This window comes from Capra hircus, chromosome 15, assembly GCF_001704415.2.
Source record: "Capra hircus breed San Clemente chromosome 15, ASM170441v1, whole genome shotgun sequence".
In the NCBI taxonomy this organism is placed as follows: Eukaryota; Metazoa; Chordata; class Mammalia; order Artiodactyla; family Bovidae; genus Capra; species Capra hircus.
The window spans coordinates 63,987,779-64,005,709 of NC_030822.1; the positions used below are offsets into that span (position 1 = coordinate 63,987,779).

A 17,931-nucleotide genomic window follows, 5' to 3' on the forward strand; every position below is an offset into this window, starting at 1 on the left:
AGGGGCAGGGTTGGGGAAATCCTCTGAAGGAGGAAATGGTAACCCATTCCAGTATTCTTGCCTGAAAAATTCCATGGACAGAAGAGGCAGGCTGGCTACAGTCTATGGGGTCACAAAGAGTCAGACACGACTGAGAAACTCAGCAGGGGCACACACACACACATGCCAATGTTAGTAACTTACTTTGGCAAAGGTACCAAAGTTACAGAATATGTTACAATGGGGAAACTGAGGGAAGGAAGGGTATAGAGGAACTGTCTGTACTACCACTGCAACTATTCTATAAAGCTAAAATTATTCCGAGACAAAAAGTTGATTTAAAAAATACACAATAGGTAACATCATAAGTAGGTAATTTTTATCTTTCACCTTAAAAGATAACTCTTAGCAGTGTCAAACACTGAGGAATCTAATTTCATATGCAGTGGAGTGCTTATCTCTTTCTGACTCTTCTGACTTAAAAAGGTCTCAGTTGTACTCTCTGGATTTAGAACTATATGTCAAAAAAATTGCTTTGAGTTCTTTTTAAGATTTTTAATCACAGTATTTATTCAATAAAACATTTCTATCACTAAAATTTATTAGAGCTTGCTCCTAAGACTGAGATTATTTTCATAAAGATTCATTAGACTTACCTAACATTTGGAGATTGGTAGCATGAAAACATATTGTTTCATCCATGTGTTGAAGAAGCCGACCCGGTGTGCAAACAAGTATATTTATGTTATTGATCCTCTCAGCTTCATGCTTCAGATCCTGAAAACAGTTGTTTCCTTTGATTACAGACACATCACTGAGCAGCCTGTGTACCAAAACTATATATGCCATCTACATGTGGCATTTCATCATAGCAATGTAGATACTCTAGAAATAAATGTAGCTTCTCCCTTATGTTTTTACAGCCTATCCAAATTTCTGGGCCAATTACAAGTCCTTAGTTAAGAACTAAAGAACTCAGAGTTCCTCTAGATCCTTAATCATATGCAGGATTTTGAAGCCATGAGAAATACATGAATGCTCTAAGTCTTTACCTCCTCCTGTGTCTGCCAGAATCGACTTAAAAACTAGAATTAAACCCAATCTTTAAGCCAGAATACAGGAACAATGAACAGGCTCTGTGATATCACTCACTGAATTTCCTGGACTGCAAAAAAAAAAAAGAGTTGAGTTCTCCAATTTCTAGAAAATCCCTCCTCGAAAGAAGAGCCACAGAATGTTATTTGTTAAAGCTGGGTGACAGGTACATGAGTATGTGAGGACTTGTGATATTGATTCTTTTCTTGGGCATGTCTACATATAAATTCAAGAATTCAAGTATTTATCCTCACAACCTAGAAGAGACTTGAGCAGAAACAAGCAGTCCAGGTAAACTAAAAGAAAAAGAAGTAAAGCAGCAGGCTTTACCAGGACCTAAAATAAACACTCCTCAAAACTACCTTCTATTCACCTTCCTATCTTCTGCTGCTGACCCAGCAATGTTCTGAATTATTCAACCTCTCAGATACTTTATTGAAAGGAACTAATCCACATACTGAAATGATACCTTTCCCAATGAATATTAACAAATAGATTTTTCATGTTAGTGGGAACTAATTAATCTCAGAGAATCTGATCAGTCCAGATATCCTGACAAAATAAACTTTCTGGACCTGCAAAACTCATAGATTCCAGATGATAGTGACCACACCAGGATGCTACCAACTACTGTCTAGGGGGCCAGCCTGTCTGTCTAGATGAAATCTCCACTGCTTCCTGGTCAACTGCCATAGTGCTCCACATAAGGCATGGAAGGAAAGAAAGAAGGACAAGGATAAAAAGACAAACCTTTCCACCGATGATGAGGCCAGCTGAAAAGTCATGATTCTTCCCTACTTTTCGGAGAACCTCAAATGTCTGATAGGCCAGTTCTCTTGTAGGTGATATAATCAGAACCCCCAGCCCATCTGCTGAGGTCCACTGCAGGCGATACAAGGCTTCCAGCACCTCAAAAAAGAAAAAATCCACATTCAGTAAGTCCTTCAGAGAGCCAGCTTTTTGACTGCCTTGCCACTCCAAATCAGAGGCACCTTACAAGAAGAAAGCATACCGTCATGAGTCTCAATCAGAAGAAACTGTTTGCTTTGTTTCTTCTTTTTCTTCTATCCATCAGAGCATCCTTCCCCAAGTCACAGAGGGGAGGAACAGAAGCCCCATGGCAGCTCAGCTGCTACCGGAGACAAGCCATGAGGAGACTGGCGATCAGTGGAAGGTCTGTACAGCCCACAGGCCATTAAAACATATTCCAGAAAAATATTTGTCATTTTCTGAACAGAAACCACATTAAAATAAACTTTGTATAACTGCTATAGTTATACAGTGACTAGAATTTTCAAAATGTTGCTATAAAAAATTAAGATTTGAGAGAAAAATGATTTTGTAACACTCGGAACCAAAAACCAAATGTGATTATTCAGCAGAAATTAAAAACTATGAGACCAACCACATAACAGATATAAGTGAATTCCTCAGAGGCTCTATTGCTTTACTGCTATAAAAGACAATGTCCCGGAAAAATCTCAATGAATGACTTTAGAGTGAGCATGTTTCGGCTTTATTCTAAACAAGCGGCAAGCATAAATGCGACTCGCAGGTTTGCAAGAGAACAGAAACAGCCCTCCCCGCCACCCCATCAGGCTCACTGCAGAGCAGAATCACTCTGACTTGCCACCCTGGAACACCCCATAACCTTCAGGAATTCAGGCTTGTGAACACATATAACAATTTATTCCTTCAGTAAGTGATGGAGTGCCCACCACGTGTGAGGTGCTATATTAGGACATGGGAAATACAACAGGTAACAAGAGAGATGTGGCACCTGTCTGATAAAGCCAGCATTCTAGCCAAGGAAACCCAACACCAAACAGCTCCTCACATAATTATCTATTTCTACCAAACAACTCTTCACATAATTATCCATTTCTGTCTAGGCACAGATGCTTTAAAATCATGTAACAAAGGACCTGACCCAACATGAAAAAACCACTTACTGGAACAAGAAAGGCCAAAGTCTTGCCAGATCCAGTCTTGGCAGCCCCGAGAACATCTTTACCTTGCAAAGCCAACCCAATGGTCTGCTTCTGTATCTCAGTTACCAAACGGTACTGGGCTTCTTGCAAACCTGCAAGTACAGAGGGGAAGAAAATGACACTTTAGAGCATCCCTGATGCATGTGGGCATCCACAGTTCAGGGGTGCTGAACTGTGCACCCCTCACTCCCAGAATTCATATGTTGAATCCCAACCGCCAGTATTTAGACTGCAACCATATTTGGAGACAGGTGATTAAAGACGTGATTAAGTTAAAACGAGTCCATTGGAGTGGGCCTTAATCCAATCTGAAAGAAAGGAAGAAAGTGAAGTCGCTCAGTGTCCAACTCTTTGGGACCCAGTGGATTGTAGCCTACCAGGCTCCTCTGTCCATGGGATTTTCCAGGCAAGAATACCAGAGTGGGCTGCCATTTCCTGCTCCAGGGGATCTTCCTGACCCAGGGATCGAACCCGGGTCTCCTGCATTGCAGGCCAATGCTTTATTCTCTGAGCTACCAGGGAAGCCAATCCAATCTGACTGATGTCCTTACAAAAAGGGAAATTTTGGACACAAAAACAAACACTAGGGGTTTGAGTACACAGAGACACAACTACTTTACGAAGCACCAGGGGGCTGACCATCCATAAACCAAGGAAAGAGGCCTGGAACAGACGCCTCCATTATGGCCCTCGGAGGAAACCACCTCTGCCAGCAATTGATCACAGACTTCCAACCACCAGAACTATGATAAAACAAATTTCTATTGTTTAAGCCACCCAGTCTGTTATTTTTGTTCTGAAGGCACTAGCAAATCAATACAAAAAAAAAGGTATCACACTTTTGTTTGTTCTCTTGCTTATTTTAATTAACATTTTAATTACTTGGAGGCCCTGGCACCTTGGATTTTTTACTACTGTCTCTTAACCAGTCCAGAAAGAATGAGAATGACAAATCAGTAAAACTTAATTAACATTGTTTCTTGTTACAGGCTTTCATAATATCAAAATTACTTGCCAAAGTAAGATTTTTTTTTCCAGGTTAAACTTTCTCTAAACTTTTTTCCATTTATAAAAAGGCATCAAGAAGTCCAACAATATATCCCAAGATCACTATGAACTTACCTTTCAGTGTTTTTTTGGACAAGGGAAAATCTGAAAATCTTGTAATTTCATTTACATTTATCTGAAAAGTAAAAGGGGACTACATTAGATAACACAAAATAACATATTGCATCATTTATTTGTTTTGCAACAAAACTAATTTTTGTCTAAACTGTGCTGCTTATTAGCTCATCATTTGTACTACAGGAATAAATTCAAGCATCACTCTAGTTAAAAACCATCATTCCCTCTGGAAAAATTATGCCTTGAGGAAGCTATCATCAAAAATATAACTTTGTAATCATTTCTACTTTTAAAAAAAAAAGAAAACTTCACTCAACATACACACTACTACCACATACTGCTACCTTCAATATCCCCAAAAACCTCTAAAATGTTAACAACACAATAAGACATCATCACGTCAATTTTAGGAAGAAAATTTACTGTCAGCCCATTCTTCAAATAATATCAGTTTAGGAAGTAATGAGCTATTGCCCCTTACTTTATAGTCATATTTGACTATAAACCAAAGACCATGATGAGAAGAGGTCTCTTTACACACTTTGGAGAATAAACTGAAATTAGGTGCAGAAATATATCTTGCTAGCACAAACCTCTCAAATCCAACCTGACAACTACTCATTTGGGGGTATACCGAGAGAGGAGTGTTATTTAACAATAACCAGTGGAAGTGTCTCTGTAGTGATCTGAAGCCACAATAAGTGACATTTTGCCCTTTAACTTTACATTATCTAATGTTCATCACTGACACTGTTTTGTTAACATAAACCCAATTTTCTGGATTTCATTTTACTGCAGATGCTGAAAGCAGGAACTTCTCAGATATGGGAATATGTTGCCAAATTACATGATCCACAAAAGGAGAAGGCTGCATTTCTAAGGTTCATTTATTTAAATTACACTCCAGGAAGTAAAGGGATGACACCTTGTATTTCATTTTAGTCTACATATCATCTTTCCCAAGATTCTTAATACAGTCCAGACAGGCTTATTCTCTGGCCTCAAATGATGTAAGACAAATATTAAAACATTGCCTTAATCCCTACAAATCATTTTGGATAACATTGGAGAGGAGGCAGAATCAGTGTATGAGCAATAAAAGGAGAAAAGTTTATTCAAATAATATCCAGTCCTATCAAGGAACCTAAATTAGGAGGTAATTTCCCAAACTGGACATTAGCTAAAAATCTGTTTTCACAGCAAGTGGAACAGTTATAGAAGCTAGATGGGTAACACACTCTTTAATCCCCATCAAAGATACAGTCCACGGGCAAAGTGGGCTACTCTTTGTAATGCACAAAGTGATACACCGTGGTGCACATCTTTCTAAAGGTTATCAACCTCCTAGAGGGAAAGTCTGGAAGAAGCTCTTCCAGCACTCTACCAACCATTACAACATAAAGCTGTACACAAATACACATACACGCACAAAGCTATACACTATACACTTAGAAAGAAGTCACCAAAGAAACAAAAAGTTTTTACTTCACTGATACTCTGGAACAACGGTCAGCAAACCATGGCCCAAAGACCAAATCCAATTCCTTTCTTGTTTTGTAAATACAGTTATACTGGAGCACAACTACAACCATTCATTTATATACTATGGCCCATAAAACTTAATATTCACTATTTGGCCCTTTACAGAAAAGTCTGGCCACCCCCCCACAGCCCCCCGTTCTAAAAGTGAAAGTGAAAGTCTCTCAGTCGTGTCCGACTCTTTGTGACCCCATGGACTACACAGTCCATGGAATTCTCCAGGCCAGAATACTGGAGTGGGTAGTCGTTCCCTTCTCCAGGGGATCTTCCAAACCCAAGGATCAAATCCAGGTCTCCTGCATTGCAGGCAGATTCTTTACCAACTGAGCTATCAGGGAAGCTAACAGGGAAGCCCTGTTCTAGAAAACTGTCAATTACAGTCCAAAGAACACTTGGAGGCCACAGCAAAAGATGGCTATGGTTCCTACCGATTAAAAAAAAAAAAACTCTCTTTCCCTTTACCTTCATCCTTTTCTTTTCTTAGGGGGAAAAAAAAACACTCTTAGAAAAATCATCAGTCTGTTCAGTCACTCAGTCACGTCCAGCTCTTTGCAATCCCACAGACTGCAGCACGCCAGGCCTCCTTGTCCATCACCAACTCCCGGAGTTTACTCAAACTCATGTCCATTGAGTCAGTGATACCATCCAACCATCTCATCCTCTGTCGTCCCCTTCTCCTCCCGCCTTCAATCTTTCCCAGCATCAGGGTCTTTTCAGATGAGTCAGTTCTTCGCATCAGGTGGCCAAAGTATTGGAGATTCAGCTTCAGCATCAGTCCTTTCAATGAACATTCAGGACTGATCTCCCTTAGGATGGACTGGTTGGATCTCCTTGCAGTCCAAGGGACTCTCAAGAGTTTTCTCCAACACCACAGTTCAAAAGCATCAATTCTTTGGCACTCAGCTTTCCTTATAGTCCAGATCTCCAGGCACTGTGTCTATCAAATCTAATCCCTTGAATCTATTTCCCACTTCCACCATATAATAGTAAGGGATATGATTTAGTTCATACCTGAATGGTGTAGTGGTTCTCCCTACTTTCTTCAATTTAAGTCTGAATTTGGCAATAAGGAGTTCATGAGCTGAGTCACAGTCAGCTCCTGGTCTTGTTTTTGCTGACTGTATAGAGCTTCTCCATCTTTGGCTGCAAAGAATATAATCAATCTCATTTCAGTACTGACCATCTGGTTATGTCCAGAAAAATCATACACCCTCTAAAATCTGTATCATCATTCTTTTGAAAACAAAGAACAGATGTTTCAGTGATGGTACTCATTAAGAACTTCTCAGCACTGGAGGAAAAGTTAGAGGGGGCAGAGGGAGGGAGACCAGAGTGGAGGCGGGTATCACTTAACCCCTCTCCTTTACTTCTTCCAACTGTCTCATTTCTCACACAAGTGAATGATGCTTTTACACCCCAAAGCATGAGGGAAGAAAGTATTTAAAACTTCCTAGACGGCAGAGCCTGGTGGGCTGCCATCTATGGGGTCACACAGAGTCGGATACGACTGGAGCGACTTAGCAGAAGCAGCAGAATGCTCCACCTACTGCAATTAAGAGAAAAAAAGAAATCTACCTCAAATCACACCTGACCAAACATTGATTAAGAAAAAAAAGAATAGATTAGAAAGCAGAGTTCCTATACAGCATAGCTGATTACAATAAAAATATAAACGAATCCCAGGTGCAGAGAGCTTGAGTCATTCAGCAAGTGAAAACAGTTGCTGAACTAAAATAAACAGTTCAACATTTCTCAATAAGCTTCAATCCTCAGCTCTGTGTCAGTCCCTTGAGAACACAGGCCCTACATGGTGGCCTTAGAAATAAGCCCCCCGGAGTTCCCACTGTGGAAGCAGAGCTAACTCATAAATGCCAGCTGTCACCCCTCTAGAGCCACCACTGAAAAAGTCATGCCTGCCTGGCCTGTGCCCAGTTAATGACCAAGCACCACAGAGGTACCCATTCCTGCAGGACAGGGTTCCCTCTGAAGGGCAACTTTGGTTCGAGGACATCCTGTCAGGGGAAGCTTTCTAAAAACAGCGCTGTAGCCTGAGTGCTTCCTACCCACCCTTCTCTCCTCTCTCCTTTCCCTCCCTATTCCTATTCCTTCTTTACCTTTACACTTTCCCCCAATTAATTCCAACTCACTTAATCCCATCTTGGTATCTGCCTCTCAAAGGATCCAAGATCTAGATTATACCAACACCCTAGCCTCTAGATCCTTTAAAGTTTAGATATGGTCCCTAATTGCCTCCCAGAAACTCATCACTGCTTCCAGATAGTTTTAAACATAGCTTCTGTATATTATTCCTACTGTTGGTGTAACAAATCAACAAAAACAGTGACTTACACCAATATTTATTTGTTAACTTACAATTCTGCAAGTCAGAAGGCCAAAACCAGTCTCATTCAGCTAAAATTAATGTGTTGGCAGGGCTGCATTCTTTTGGGCAACTTCAGGAGAGAACCCATTTCCTTGCTTTTTCCAGCTCCTAGAGGCTGCCCACATCCCTTGGCTTATGGTCCCCTTTGTAGTTCTGAAAATCCAGCCAGCATGGCAGTCAAGTCTCTCACTTCACAGCCTCCAGACACTGACTCTTCTGCCTCCCTCCTGCACGTTTAAGGACCCCTCGATAGTTACACTGGGTCCACTTGGATAATCCAGATCAGTCAACACATTTTAAAGTCAGCAATCCTTGCCATATAACTTAATCACAGGTCTGGGGGTAGGATGCTGACATCTCTAGAAGGTCATTATTCTACCTACTACAGCCTTCGAAGCCATTCGGTCTACTTGCAACTCCCTTCTTCAACTTCACCTGAGGCCAATTCTGAAACATATATCATATTCCAAGGAGTAGGCCCCCTCAAACAACACCACACATTTTCACTTTTTTTTTGTATTTCTTCATGTTGCTCTCTCCACCTACAATGTCTGTGGCCAATCTTTTCTACCTGGAGAACACATCATTCAAGAACCAGCTCCACTCACGGCTACCACAAACTGCTATACAGTCCGTGCCCTACACAAAGGCATCTGGTAAGGCTGAGGTGTGGAAGCTGAAATTCAGCCCATTTTCAGCTCCACAGGCCAGGCCTGAGGCTGCGACCACCAAAAGGAAGGGTAGCATGCCCAGCAGAAACACCTTTCTCTCAATCATAGGGCCAAAATGGGCTCTGCACAGAAAAACTGAACCTTTCCCCTAATCATACTATCCCCTTACTCCACAGCACTGTACATATTTACTATCATTACATTTGTCAAAATGTATCAATCCCACCCCACCTCCCGAGGGATACAGACCGGGATTTTTTTTCCCCACCTACTTTTACCTATGCTTCAACAACTACCTGTCAAATTGTTTCAAATATCTCTGAATCAGTTGTTCAGTATTTCACCAGAGAGGCTACTAAACACCACCTGTGTACTGTCCAATGTAATAAAACTGTAATGCACAAATTCTACCATCTGAGAAGCCATATGCTGAGGGTATGCCCCATTTTACCTACAATCTGCTCTGACTGTATCCCAGGACTGCTAACCCAGGCAACTGATTTCATACTGCATTTATTTCTTAAGAAAATATTTCTAAAATTAAAAAAAAATAAAAACAATACTTGGTGGGAAAAAACTGCTCCTTCAACTTAGTGAAAAGACTGGGATTTAAACATTTGTGTGCAAAGCAGTAAAACACGGTAATTTGGAGCCCTGGCATCAGACCTATGTCTCCTGGATTAGAACTTTTTCATTTACTGTTTAATATTGTGCCAATTATTGCTGTGTCTTAAAGTTTCATAACATATAATGGGAACAATCTCATAGGGTTGTTTGCTGTGAGGATATGGCAAGTCAACAAGTATAAAAGCTTGATAAATGTTAGTAAATATTATTAAAACAAGAGATCAAAACGAGTGGATCCATGTTACCAAGCAGAGTAAAGTCACCTGGAAAAGGCCAGAGTGCACCAAACATCTAAACACTAAGGGCCTTCTTAAGGACAAGCACTGTGGGATCCATCTTTGGGGAGAGCACAGGGAGTGTATCAATGGCCCAGTGGAAGAGCTGACAAAGAAGTTAAACGCAGTCATCACAGCCTGCTGATGACATAATAAAGGCATACACAAAAAGCTACAGACACACAGCAGCCCTAACCCTACCTGCGGAGGTCAGGAAGAAAACTTGGTGGTAAATCTTGGAGGACAACTAGGTGTCCTCAGGGCGAGAGAAATGGGACTCCTCACTGCAAGCAGTGGAAACATCAAGGAGTCTAGCCAACTCACAACAGCGCAGGTTACTCTTTCATGTGTGCCTACCACATACCACTTGGCTTATATACGTGACCTCATTTGAGCCCTACAACATTTTCAGTGGTTAATAATCTCTGTTGAATACAGAAATTGAGACAGAGGAACATTAAGAAATTTGGCTAGTAAACACTTAAACTGAGTGAGATTTAAACCATGTCTGCCTGATCATAAGGAACTTACCCTTTCACTGGACTAGAATATGCTGACATGTTGAAGTGTTTGACTGAAAATAATTGTGAGGCAAGAAGGACTTTAATCAGGAGTAATAATGGACTGGGATTTCATCTTGGAAAGAATCATTCTAGCAGCAATATGGAGACTAGATTAGAAAGCAGTAAGACCTAAGGGACAAACCCCCCCCCCCCTCACGTGCTTTAGTAACTGAAGGTTTGCTATGCCCGTTTAAGTATTTACAAGGCAAGCTTTTGTGTTACAATGGCAGAGTTGACTAGTTTCACCCTTACAACCTGCAAAACTAAAACCACTGACTATTCTGTCCTGTCTACTGACCCCCATTACAAGCAATAGCTCCTGTGGTAACCCAGGCAAGGGATGACGGAGCCTGAACTAAGGCAAGCAGTGGGGATGGAGAAGTATCTGAGAAACTGAAGAAACAAGGCTGATCACCAGCGTGACTAACAGAATATGAGTGGTAAGATGGAAGCCTCCGGGATTAATCCTAGGTTTCCAGCTCAGCAGTCTGCTTAGACTGGGGCTGGGATGTGGTAGCTTCCCAGGTGGCAGTAGTGGTAAAGAATCCACCTGCCAATACAGGAGACATAACAGACTCAGGTTAGATCCCAGGGTCAGGAAGATTCCCTGGAGGAGGGCATGGCAACCAATTCCAGTACTCTCGCCTGGAGAATCCGATGGACCGAGGAGTATGGCAGGCTACAGTCCATGGGGCTGCAAAGAGTCAGACAGGACTGAAGCAACTTAGCACACTGAATGTGGTAGCCTAAATAACAGTCCCCAAATATGTATCTTACATGACAAAAGTGACTTTGCACAGTGATTAAGATCTTGTCATGGGAGATTATCCTCAATTATCTGAGTAGACCCTAAATCAAAGCACCCTTACAAAAAAAGGACATAGGTACATGTGACACAGAACAGAAGGCAGTGGGTCTGTGGAGGCAGAAATTGGACTTACGCAGCCACAGGCCAAGGAAAACAGCCACCAGAAGCTACAAAAGGCAAGAAACAGAAGTTCCCCTACAGCCTCTAGAGGGAGTATGTCCCCACTGACACCTTGATTTCAACCCAGTTAAACTATTTCAGACTTCTAGCTTCCAGAACTGTGACAGAATAAACTTCTGCTGTTAAAAGTCACCATGTTTGTGGTTAATTTGCCATGGTGGCAATATGGAAATAATATACAGACTGTGAATTTAGGAGAAAAAGATAATGAACTCAGTTTTAGATTGGTGGCATTTAAGGTATTTTATGACACAGTTAAATAAAGATGTCCAGTAGCATCAGAGGGGGGGAAAAATGATATGAAGTCAGAATAGCTCTGGGTAGAATACAAGGAGTCACAGAAATAAGCCTTGGGATTACATAGGAGAACAAAACAGAGTGAGAGGAAGTAATGGTTGAGGCTCTCCTCCAGAAGCAATTTCAGTCAGATGAAGAAGGGTAATTTAAGAGTAATCTAAGAGTAATTTACCTTACAATGGCTTCTTGAGATGCTGTGTATACAGTGGTAGTAATAAAAATGTAACAGGTAATACGTGGAAAATTTATGTGTCAGACATTGTGCGGCACACTTTACACGCATACTTACTAACCATTCATAACTTTCAAACTTGGGAAAGCAGTACAGCAAGGCCATATACTGTCACCCTGCCTATTTAACTTATATGCAGAGTATATCACGCAAAACATCAGGCTAGATGAACCCCAGGCTGGAATCAAGATTGCCAGGAGAAATATCAACAACCTCAGATACGTAGATTATACCACTCTAACGGTAGAAAATGAAGAGGAACTAAAGAGCCTCCTGATGAGGGTGAAAAATGAGAGTGGAAAAGCCGACTTAAAACTCAACATTCAAAAAACTAAGATCATGGCATCCAGCACCATCACTTCATGGCAAACATGAGGGAGGAGAAAAAGTGGAAACAGTGACAGATTTTATTTTCTTGGGCTCCAAAATCACTGTGGACAGTGACTGTAATCATGAATTTAAAAGACACTCGCTCCTTGGAAGGAAAGCTATGACCAACCTAGACAGCATATTAAAAAGCAGAGACATCATTTTGCCAACAAACATCCATCTATTTAAAGCTATAGTTTTTCCAGTATCATGTACAGATGTGAAAGTTGGACCATAAAGAAGGCTAAGCACCAAAGAATTGATGCTTTCAAATTGTGGTGCTGGAGAAGACTCTTGAGAGTCCCTAGGACTGCAAGGAGATCAAACCAGTCAGCCCTAATGGCAGTCAACCCTAAATATTCACTGGAAGGACTGCTGCTGAAGCTCCGATACTTTGGCCACCTGATGTGAAGAGCCAACTCACTGGAAAAGACCTTGATGCGGGGAAAATTGAAGGCAAAAGAGAAGGGAGAGGCAGAGGATGGTTAGATAGCATTACCAACTCAATGGACATGAATTTGAGGAAACTCCAGATGACAGTGAGCTTCCAAGGTGGTTCAGATGGTAAAGAACCCGCCCGCAATGTGGGAGACCTGGGTTTGACCTGGGAAGATCCCCTGGAGGAGGGCATGGCAACCCACTCCAGTATTCTTGCCTAGAGAATCCCATGGACAAAGGAGCCTGGTGGGCTATAGTCCGTGGGGTCACAAAGAGTCAGCCATGACTTAGAGACTGAGTAATAAGAATAACCATAACTAATGAAGGTAGATACAATTATTCCTTTTAAAGACAAGAAAAGAGAAGCAGAGTAACTTGCCCAGAGTCACTCATCAGGTGAGCAAAGGTGAGGTGCACATGCATGTTCAGTCGTGTCCGACTCTTTGCAACCCCACAAGTAAGCAAAAACCAGAACCAAATCATCATAACTTAAAACCCCCAATCACAGACCCACAAATATGTGTGTGTATGTGTGTGTGTGTGTATATATATACATAACTCCAAAACAAACTCTAAGCTTCATCTAACCTTCAATTCAATCGTTCAATCATGTCCAACTCTTTGCAACCCCATGAATCGCAGCACATCAGGCCTCCCTGTCCATCACCAATTCCTGGAGTTTACCCAAACTCATGTTCATCAAGTCCTCACTTTTGATCTAAGGGTTATTTAAGCAAAAGCTATACCAGCATGACACATGATGACTTTTCAGATATGTCCCACATGTTAAATCCCTGATTACACTGCACTGAAAAGAAGCAATCACTGAAAGGCTGAGTGAGGCGGGTGAAGGCCAACAGACACAGAATTTACAGGGAAGGAAAAGAAAGGGGAGTGGCAGTCCCAAGAAGCCTGAGCAGGTAAGAGAAGTCAAGAAGTCAAAATGATAACTACAGGGATGTTCATCTGGGAACATCAGCTACATTGTAGGATGGTAAAGTATCAGAAATGGACCAGGAATCCAGCTCTTCTATGGCAATTCTCAGATGGGGACATGTAACAAGCTGTTGTCCTTCAGTTGAGAAAATGAAATAAGTATATTAAGGACAGGTGATGTTCAGAGACGCAACTCTGGCATAATGATTAAAAGCAAAGGCTTTGGAATCAGAGATATGAGTCTTGGTTCCAATTCCACACCACTTAATACATGTGAGAGCTAAAGACAAGTTTCTTATTCTCCTGGATCCTCAAGGTTCTCATCTGCAAAAGGGAAATAAGACCCAATACCTCAGATCAAGTCAAATAATTAATGTAAACCACATGGTGAGTGGCTTACAATGTGTCATTATTTACCATTAGGCTGTATTATTTTTACGAACATTACAAAATCACTGCAGATGGGGACTGAAGTCATGAAATTAAAAGATGCTTGCTCCTTGGAAGGAAAGTTATGACCACCCTAGACAGCATATTAAAAAGCAGAGACATTACTTAACCAACCAAGGTCCGTCTAGTCAAAGCTATGATTTTCCCAGTAGTCATGTCTGGATGTGAGAGTTGGACTATGAAGAAAGTTGAGCGCCGAAGAATTGATGCTTTTGAACTGTGGTGTTGGAGAAGACTCTTGAGAGTCCCTTGGACTGCAAGGAGAGCCAACCAGTCCATCCTAAAGGAAATCAGTCCTGAATATTCATTGGAAGGACTGATGCTGAAGCTGAAACTCCAATACTTTGGCCACCTGATGCGAAGAACTGACTCATCTGAAAAGATCCTGATGCTGGAAAAGATTGAAGGCAGGAGGAGAAGGGGACGACAAAGGATAAGATGGTTGGATGGCATCACCGACTCAATGGCCAAGAGTTTGAATAAACTCCGGGAGTTGGTGATGGGCAGGGAGGTCTGGCGTGCTGCAGTAGTCCTGGGGTCACAAAGAGTCGGACACGACTGAGCGACTGAACTGAACTGATAACTATAATAGCAATTAATCTCCTCATGCTTAAGCACTACTACATTTTCCCCATTTTATCAAAACCACTGTAGTGAGCCAGAGGGCGGCCTGGTCGGTCAGGAGGCCTGGGCTTGGCACCCAGCAGACCACCTGTGGCCTCAACGGAGCCCCCGGAGGCACCTCTCACCCCACCCCCTTCTCCTGCTCCCCAGGCAAGGTCCCAGTGACCGGTCGGCCCGCTCGCCCATGCGGCCCAGTGCGGCAAGGACATGCGGCCCCGCGCCCCCTCCCCGGCGCCGGCCTCACCTTCTCGTAATTCTGCATGAGGCGGCTGATAACCTCGCGCTCGACCTGCCACTCGGGTTTCTTCAGCTGCTTCCTCAACTGCTTCTTTTGGCTCTGCTTGTGACTGTGTTTCTTCTTCCAACGATTGAAGCTCCGCACCGGGTCGGGCCGGGCTCCCGTAGCCCGAGAGTCCGCGGTTTTTCCCATCGCGGCGGCGACGGCGACAGCCCACAGCTCGGTGAGACTTGAGACCGCTCGGGCCAGGCGCGGAGATAACGCACTGAGAGGACGCGGAACCGGCGTGGGGCGAGAGCACGAATGCGCAGGCGCGAAACCAGAAGCCCACCCCCGAGCTTTTAAAACCGGGGCACGCTCGGTCCACAGCCAGGGAAAGCTGGATGGTGATTGGCGACCTGGAATTCGCGGGGCGGAGCGAATCAGTCTCAGGTGGAAGTAGAGACGGGGCAATCTGAGGAAGAGGACGGGGCTGAGTGGCTCCTAAAGCATGCTGTCGCTTTAAATAGGCGCACGAGCCCTGCTTGCTGTTACTATGGTGACGTCATACAACTTAACTCTTAAAAGGCTGTTACTTTGCCCTGCCTTTTCCTTGGCAAACCGCAGGCTAACACACATCCCCCAAACCCCAGTATACATGCACACAAAATCTGTGGATTAGAATTGTGATCCTCGTTTTGCACGTTTCAGCCCAGGGAGCGGAATGATTTGCTGTTGTGTTAATTCTTTGTTGTTGTTTTTTAATATTTTACCCTCTAAGTATAGAGTCTGTGGGGCTTCCAGGTGGCTCAATGGTAAAAAATACACCTAGGAGACGCAAGTTCATTCCCTGGGTCGGAAAGATCCCCTGGAGCAGAAAACGGCAACCCACTCCAGTATTCTTGCCTGAAAAATCCCATAGGCAGAGGAGCTTGGCGGGCTACAGTCCATGGGGTGGCAGAGTCCGACACGACTGAACGAGTGAGCACGTACATAGTCTTTATTCCATAGCACTAATAGTTGCATGTATGCTTTTGAAATCCAACTTCAATTTTGAATGTTTAACATTTTGCTGACATACATTTTCATTCTCTTTATCATTTCTTGAAACATGATAAATACCAATCTTTGCACCTATTTGCATTTTTTTCATTCATTGATAGTTTTTAATGAGAACAAATTCCTTCAAGGTACAATAAACAGAATCTAATAAGTTTTCACTATTTTAGAAAGTTTCTATTTTTAAAAAAGTTTCCAAAACTTCCACCTGTGCTGCTTATTTTTATTTTTTAATATGCATTTATTTTACTGTGTTGGGTCTTCGTTGCAAGATATAACATAAGAGCTTTGTATTTTATCTCAAATGTGTAAAAGTTCGAAAGAGTATATACCCCCCAAAACTGCTAAATTTCAACATTGACTATTTTTGCCTAATGACATTTTATGAGAACAAAGAAACAGGCACTATTACATAATCATCTAATTGCTAAATTATTGTGATAAAATATGTACTTTGGGGATCTTATTTTGAGTGCAGAATCAGAGGATTCCCCCCCCCTTTTTTTTAAAAAAACAAATCTGAGTTTTAACAAATAACAAATGTTGGTAAGAATGTAGGAAAAAGGAAACCCTCATACAGTGTTGGTGGGAATGTAAATTGGTCCAGCTGGGAAACATTATGGAGGTTTCTCTAAAAACTAAAAAAAGAACAATCATAGGACCCAGCATTCCACTTCTGGGTATGTATCTGGAAAAAAGAAAAAGCATTAGTTCAAAAAGATACATGCACCCCAATGTTCATAGCAACATCATTCACAATTGTCAAGATATGGCAGCAACCTAAATATCCATCAAGAGATGAATGAATAAACAAGTGGTAGTGTACATACATACATATATATATATACATGTATATACACACACACACAAACATATGGTTATATGATGGAATATACATATACAATGTATATCCCATCCATATAAAATGGTATATTACTCAGCCATAAAGCAAGAATGAAATTTTGCCATTTGCAGCAATGTGTATGGACTTGGAGCACATTAAGCTAAGTGAAATAAGTCAGACAGAAAGACAAACACTATATGATATAACTTATATGTGGAATCTAAAAAGCACAACAAACCAGTGGATAAAATAAAAAAGAAGCAGGCTCACAGATATAGATGACAAACTAGTGGTCACCAGTGGGGAGAAGGAAGTGAGGAGTGGCAACATAGGGGTAAGGTGATTAAGAGGCACCAACTATTTAGGTTTAAAATAAGCCACAAGTACAACATAGGAAATATAGCCAATATGCTATAATAACTATAAATGAGTATAACCTTTAAAATTGTGGCTCGTTATATCGTACACCTTTAATTTATATAATATTGTACATCAATGATACTTCAATTTTAAAAACTTGATAGTTTTACTAAAATATGTTTCAGAGTTAACTGCAACCAGTCAATTTTTTTCCAGGCATAGAATCTCTTTAATAGTAGTTCTTTGTTTAAGTTTTTCTGCTGTCTATAATATAACTGCTTCTTTACATTGTTACTGAAATTAAATATTACTTAATTTCAAGAAAGTCCCACAACAGCTGAATAACTTGGCTTAAGAAGCTAAAAGATGATTCCATCTAAGTCCTCTTATCATGTAAAAATAGCAAACAATTTATGGTAAATCAATTCAATTATATGTCAGCTTTTTACTGAAAAGGAAATTAACAAAGCATATGTTTGTTCAGAAAAAAGAAATCCCTCTGCTTCTTTGTATCTTATCAACATCGTCAGTCTGAAGTCATTCTTAGGGCACAGTACTTCTTTGGAATTTCAGAAATTGCATCTTAAGTTGGTTCCATCTTCTTTAATTCATTTCCTCTAAAACTGGCAGAGCCAACCTGCAAACACCTTAATCCCAGAGAGCCAGAGGTTATGAAACATCTCTGACATTTTCAATAACAAAAATATATCTGCCTAATTGGCTAGAACATATAAACTATTTAATAGGAGACCATGAAATTCTGGCCCACCACAGCTGCTCTGTTGCAAGCCGCAGTCAGGAGTCATGAATCAATTAGCTTGTCTATGCACACATTTGTTCGTAAGGAGAGAAATGCCTGTACTCTGAAA

General features: G+C 41.5%; 1 protein-coding gene across 1 annotated transcript in view; it reads right to left on the reverse strand.

Moving 5' to 3' along the window:
- The window catches only part of DDX10 (DEAD-box helicase 10), a 311,750-nt gene extending 296,593 nt beyond the window's left edge, over positions 1-15,157 (reverse strand). The window contains exons 1-5 of the mRNA XM_018059822.1: positions 14,827-15,157; positions 4,188-4,248; positions 3,027-3,157; positions 1,825-1,983; positions 636-756 (exon numbers count right to left, since the gene is read on the reverse strand). Of these exons, the coding sequence (XP_017915311.1) occupies positions 636-756; positions 1,825-1,983; positions 3,027-3,157; positions 4,188-4,248; positions 14,827-15,012 (658 nt within the window). The 5' untranslated portion in view covers positions 15,013-15,157. The remainder of the gene's footprint in view (positions 1-635; positions 757-1,824; positions 1,984-3,026; positions 3,158-4,187; positions 4,249-14,826) is intronic.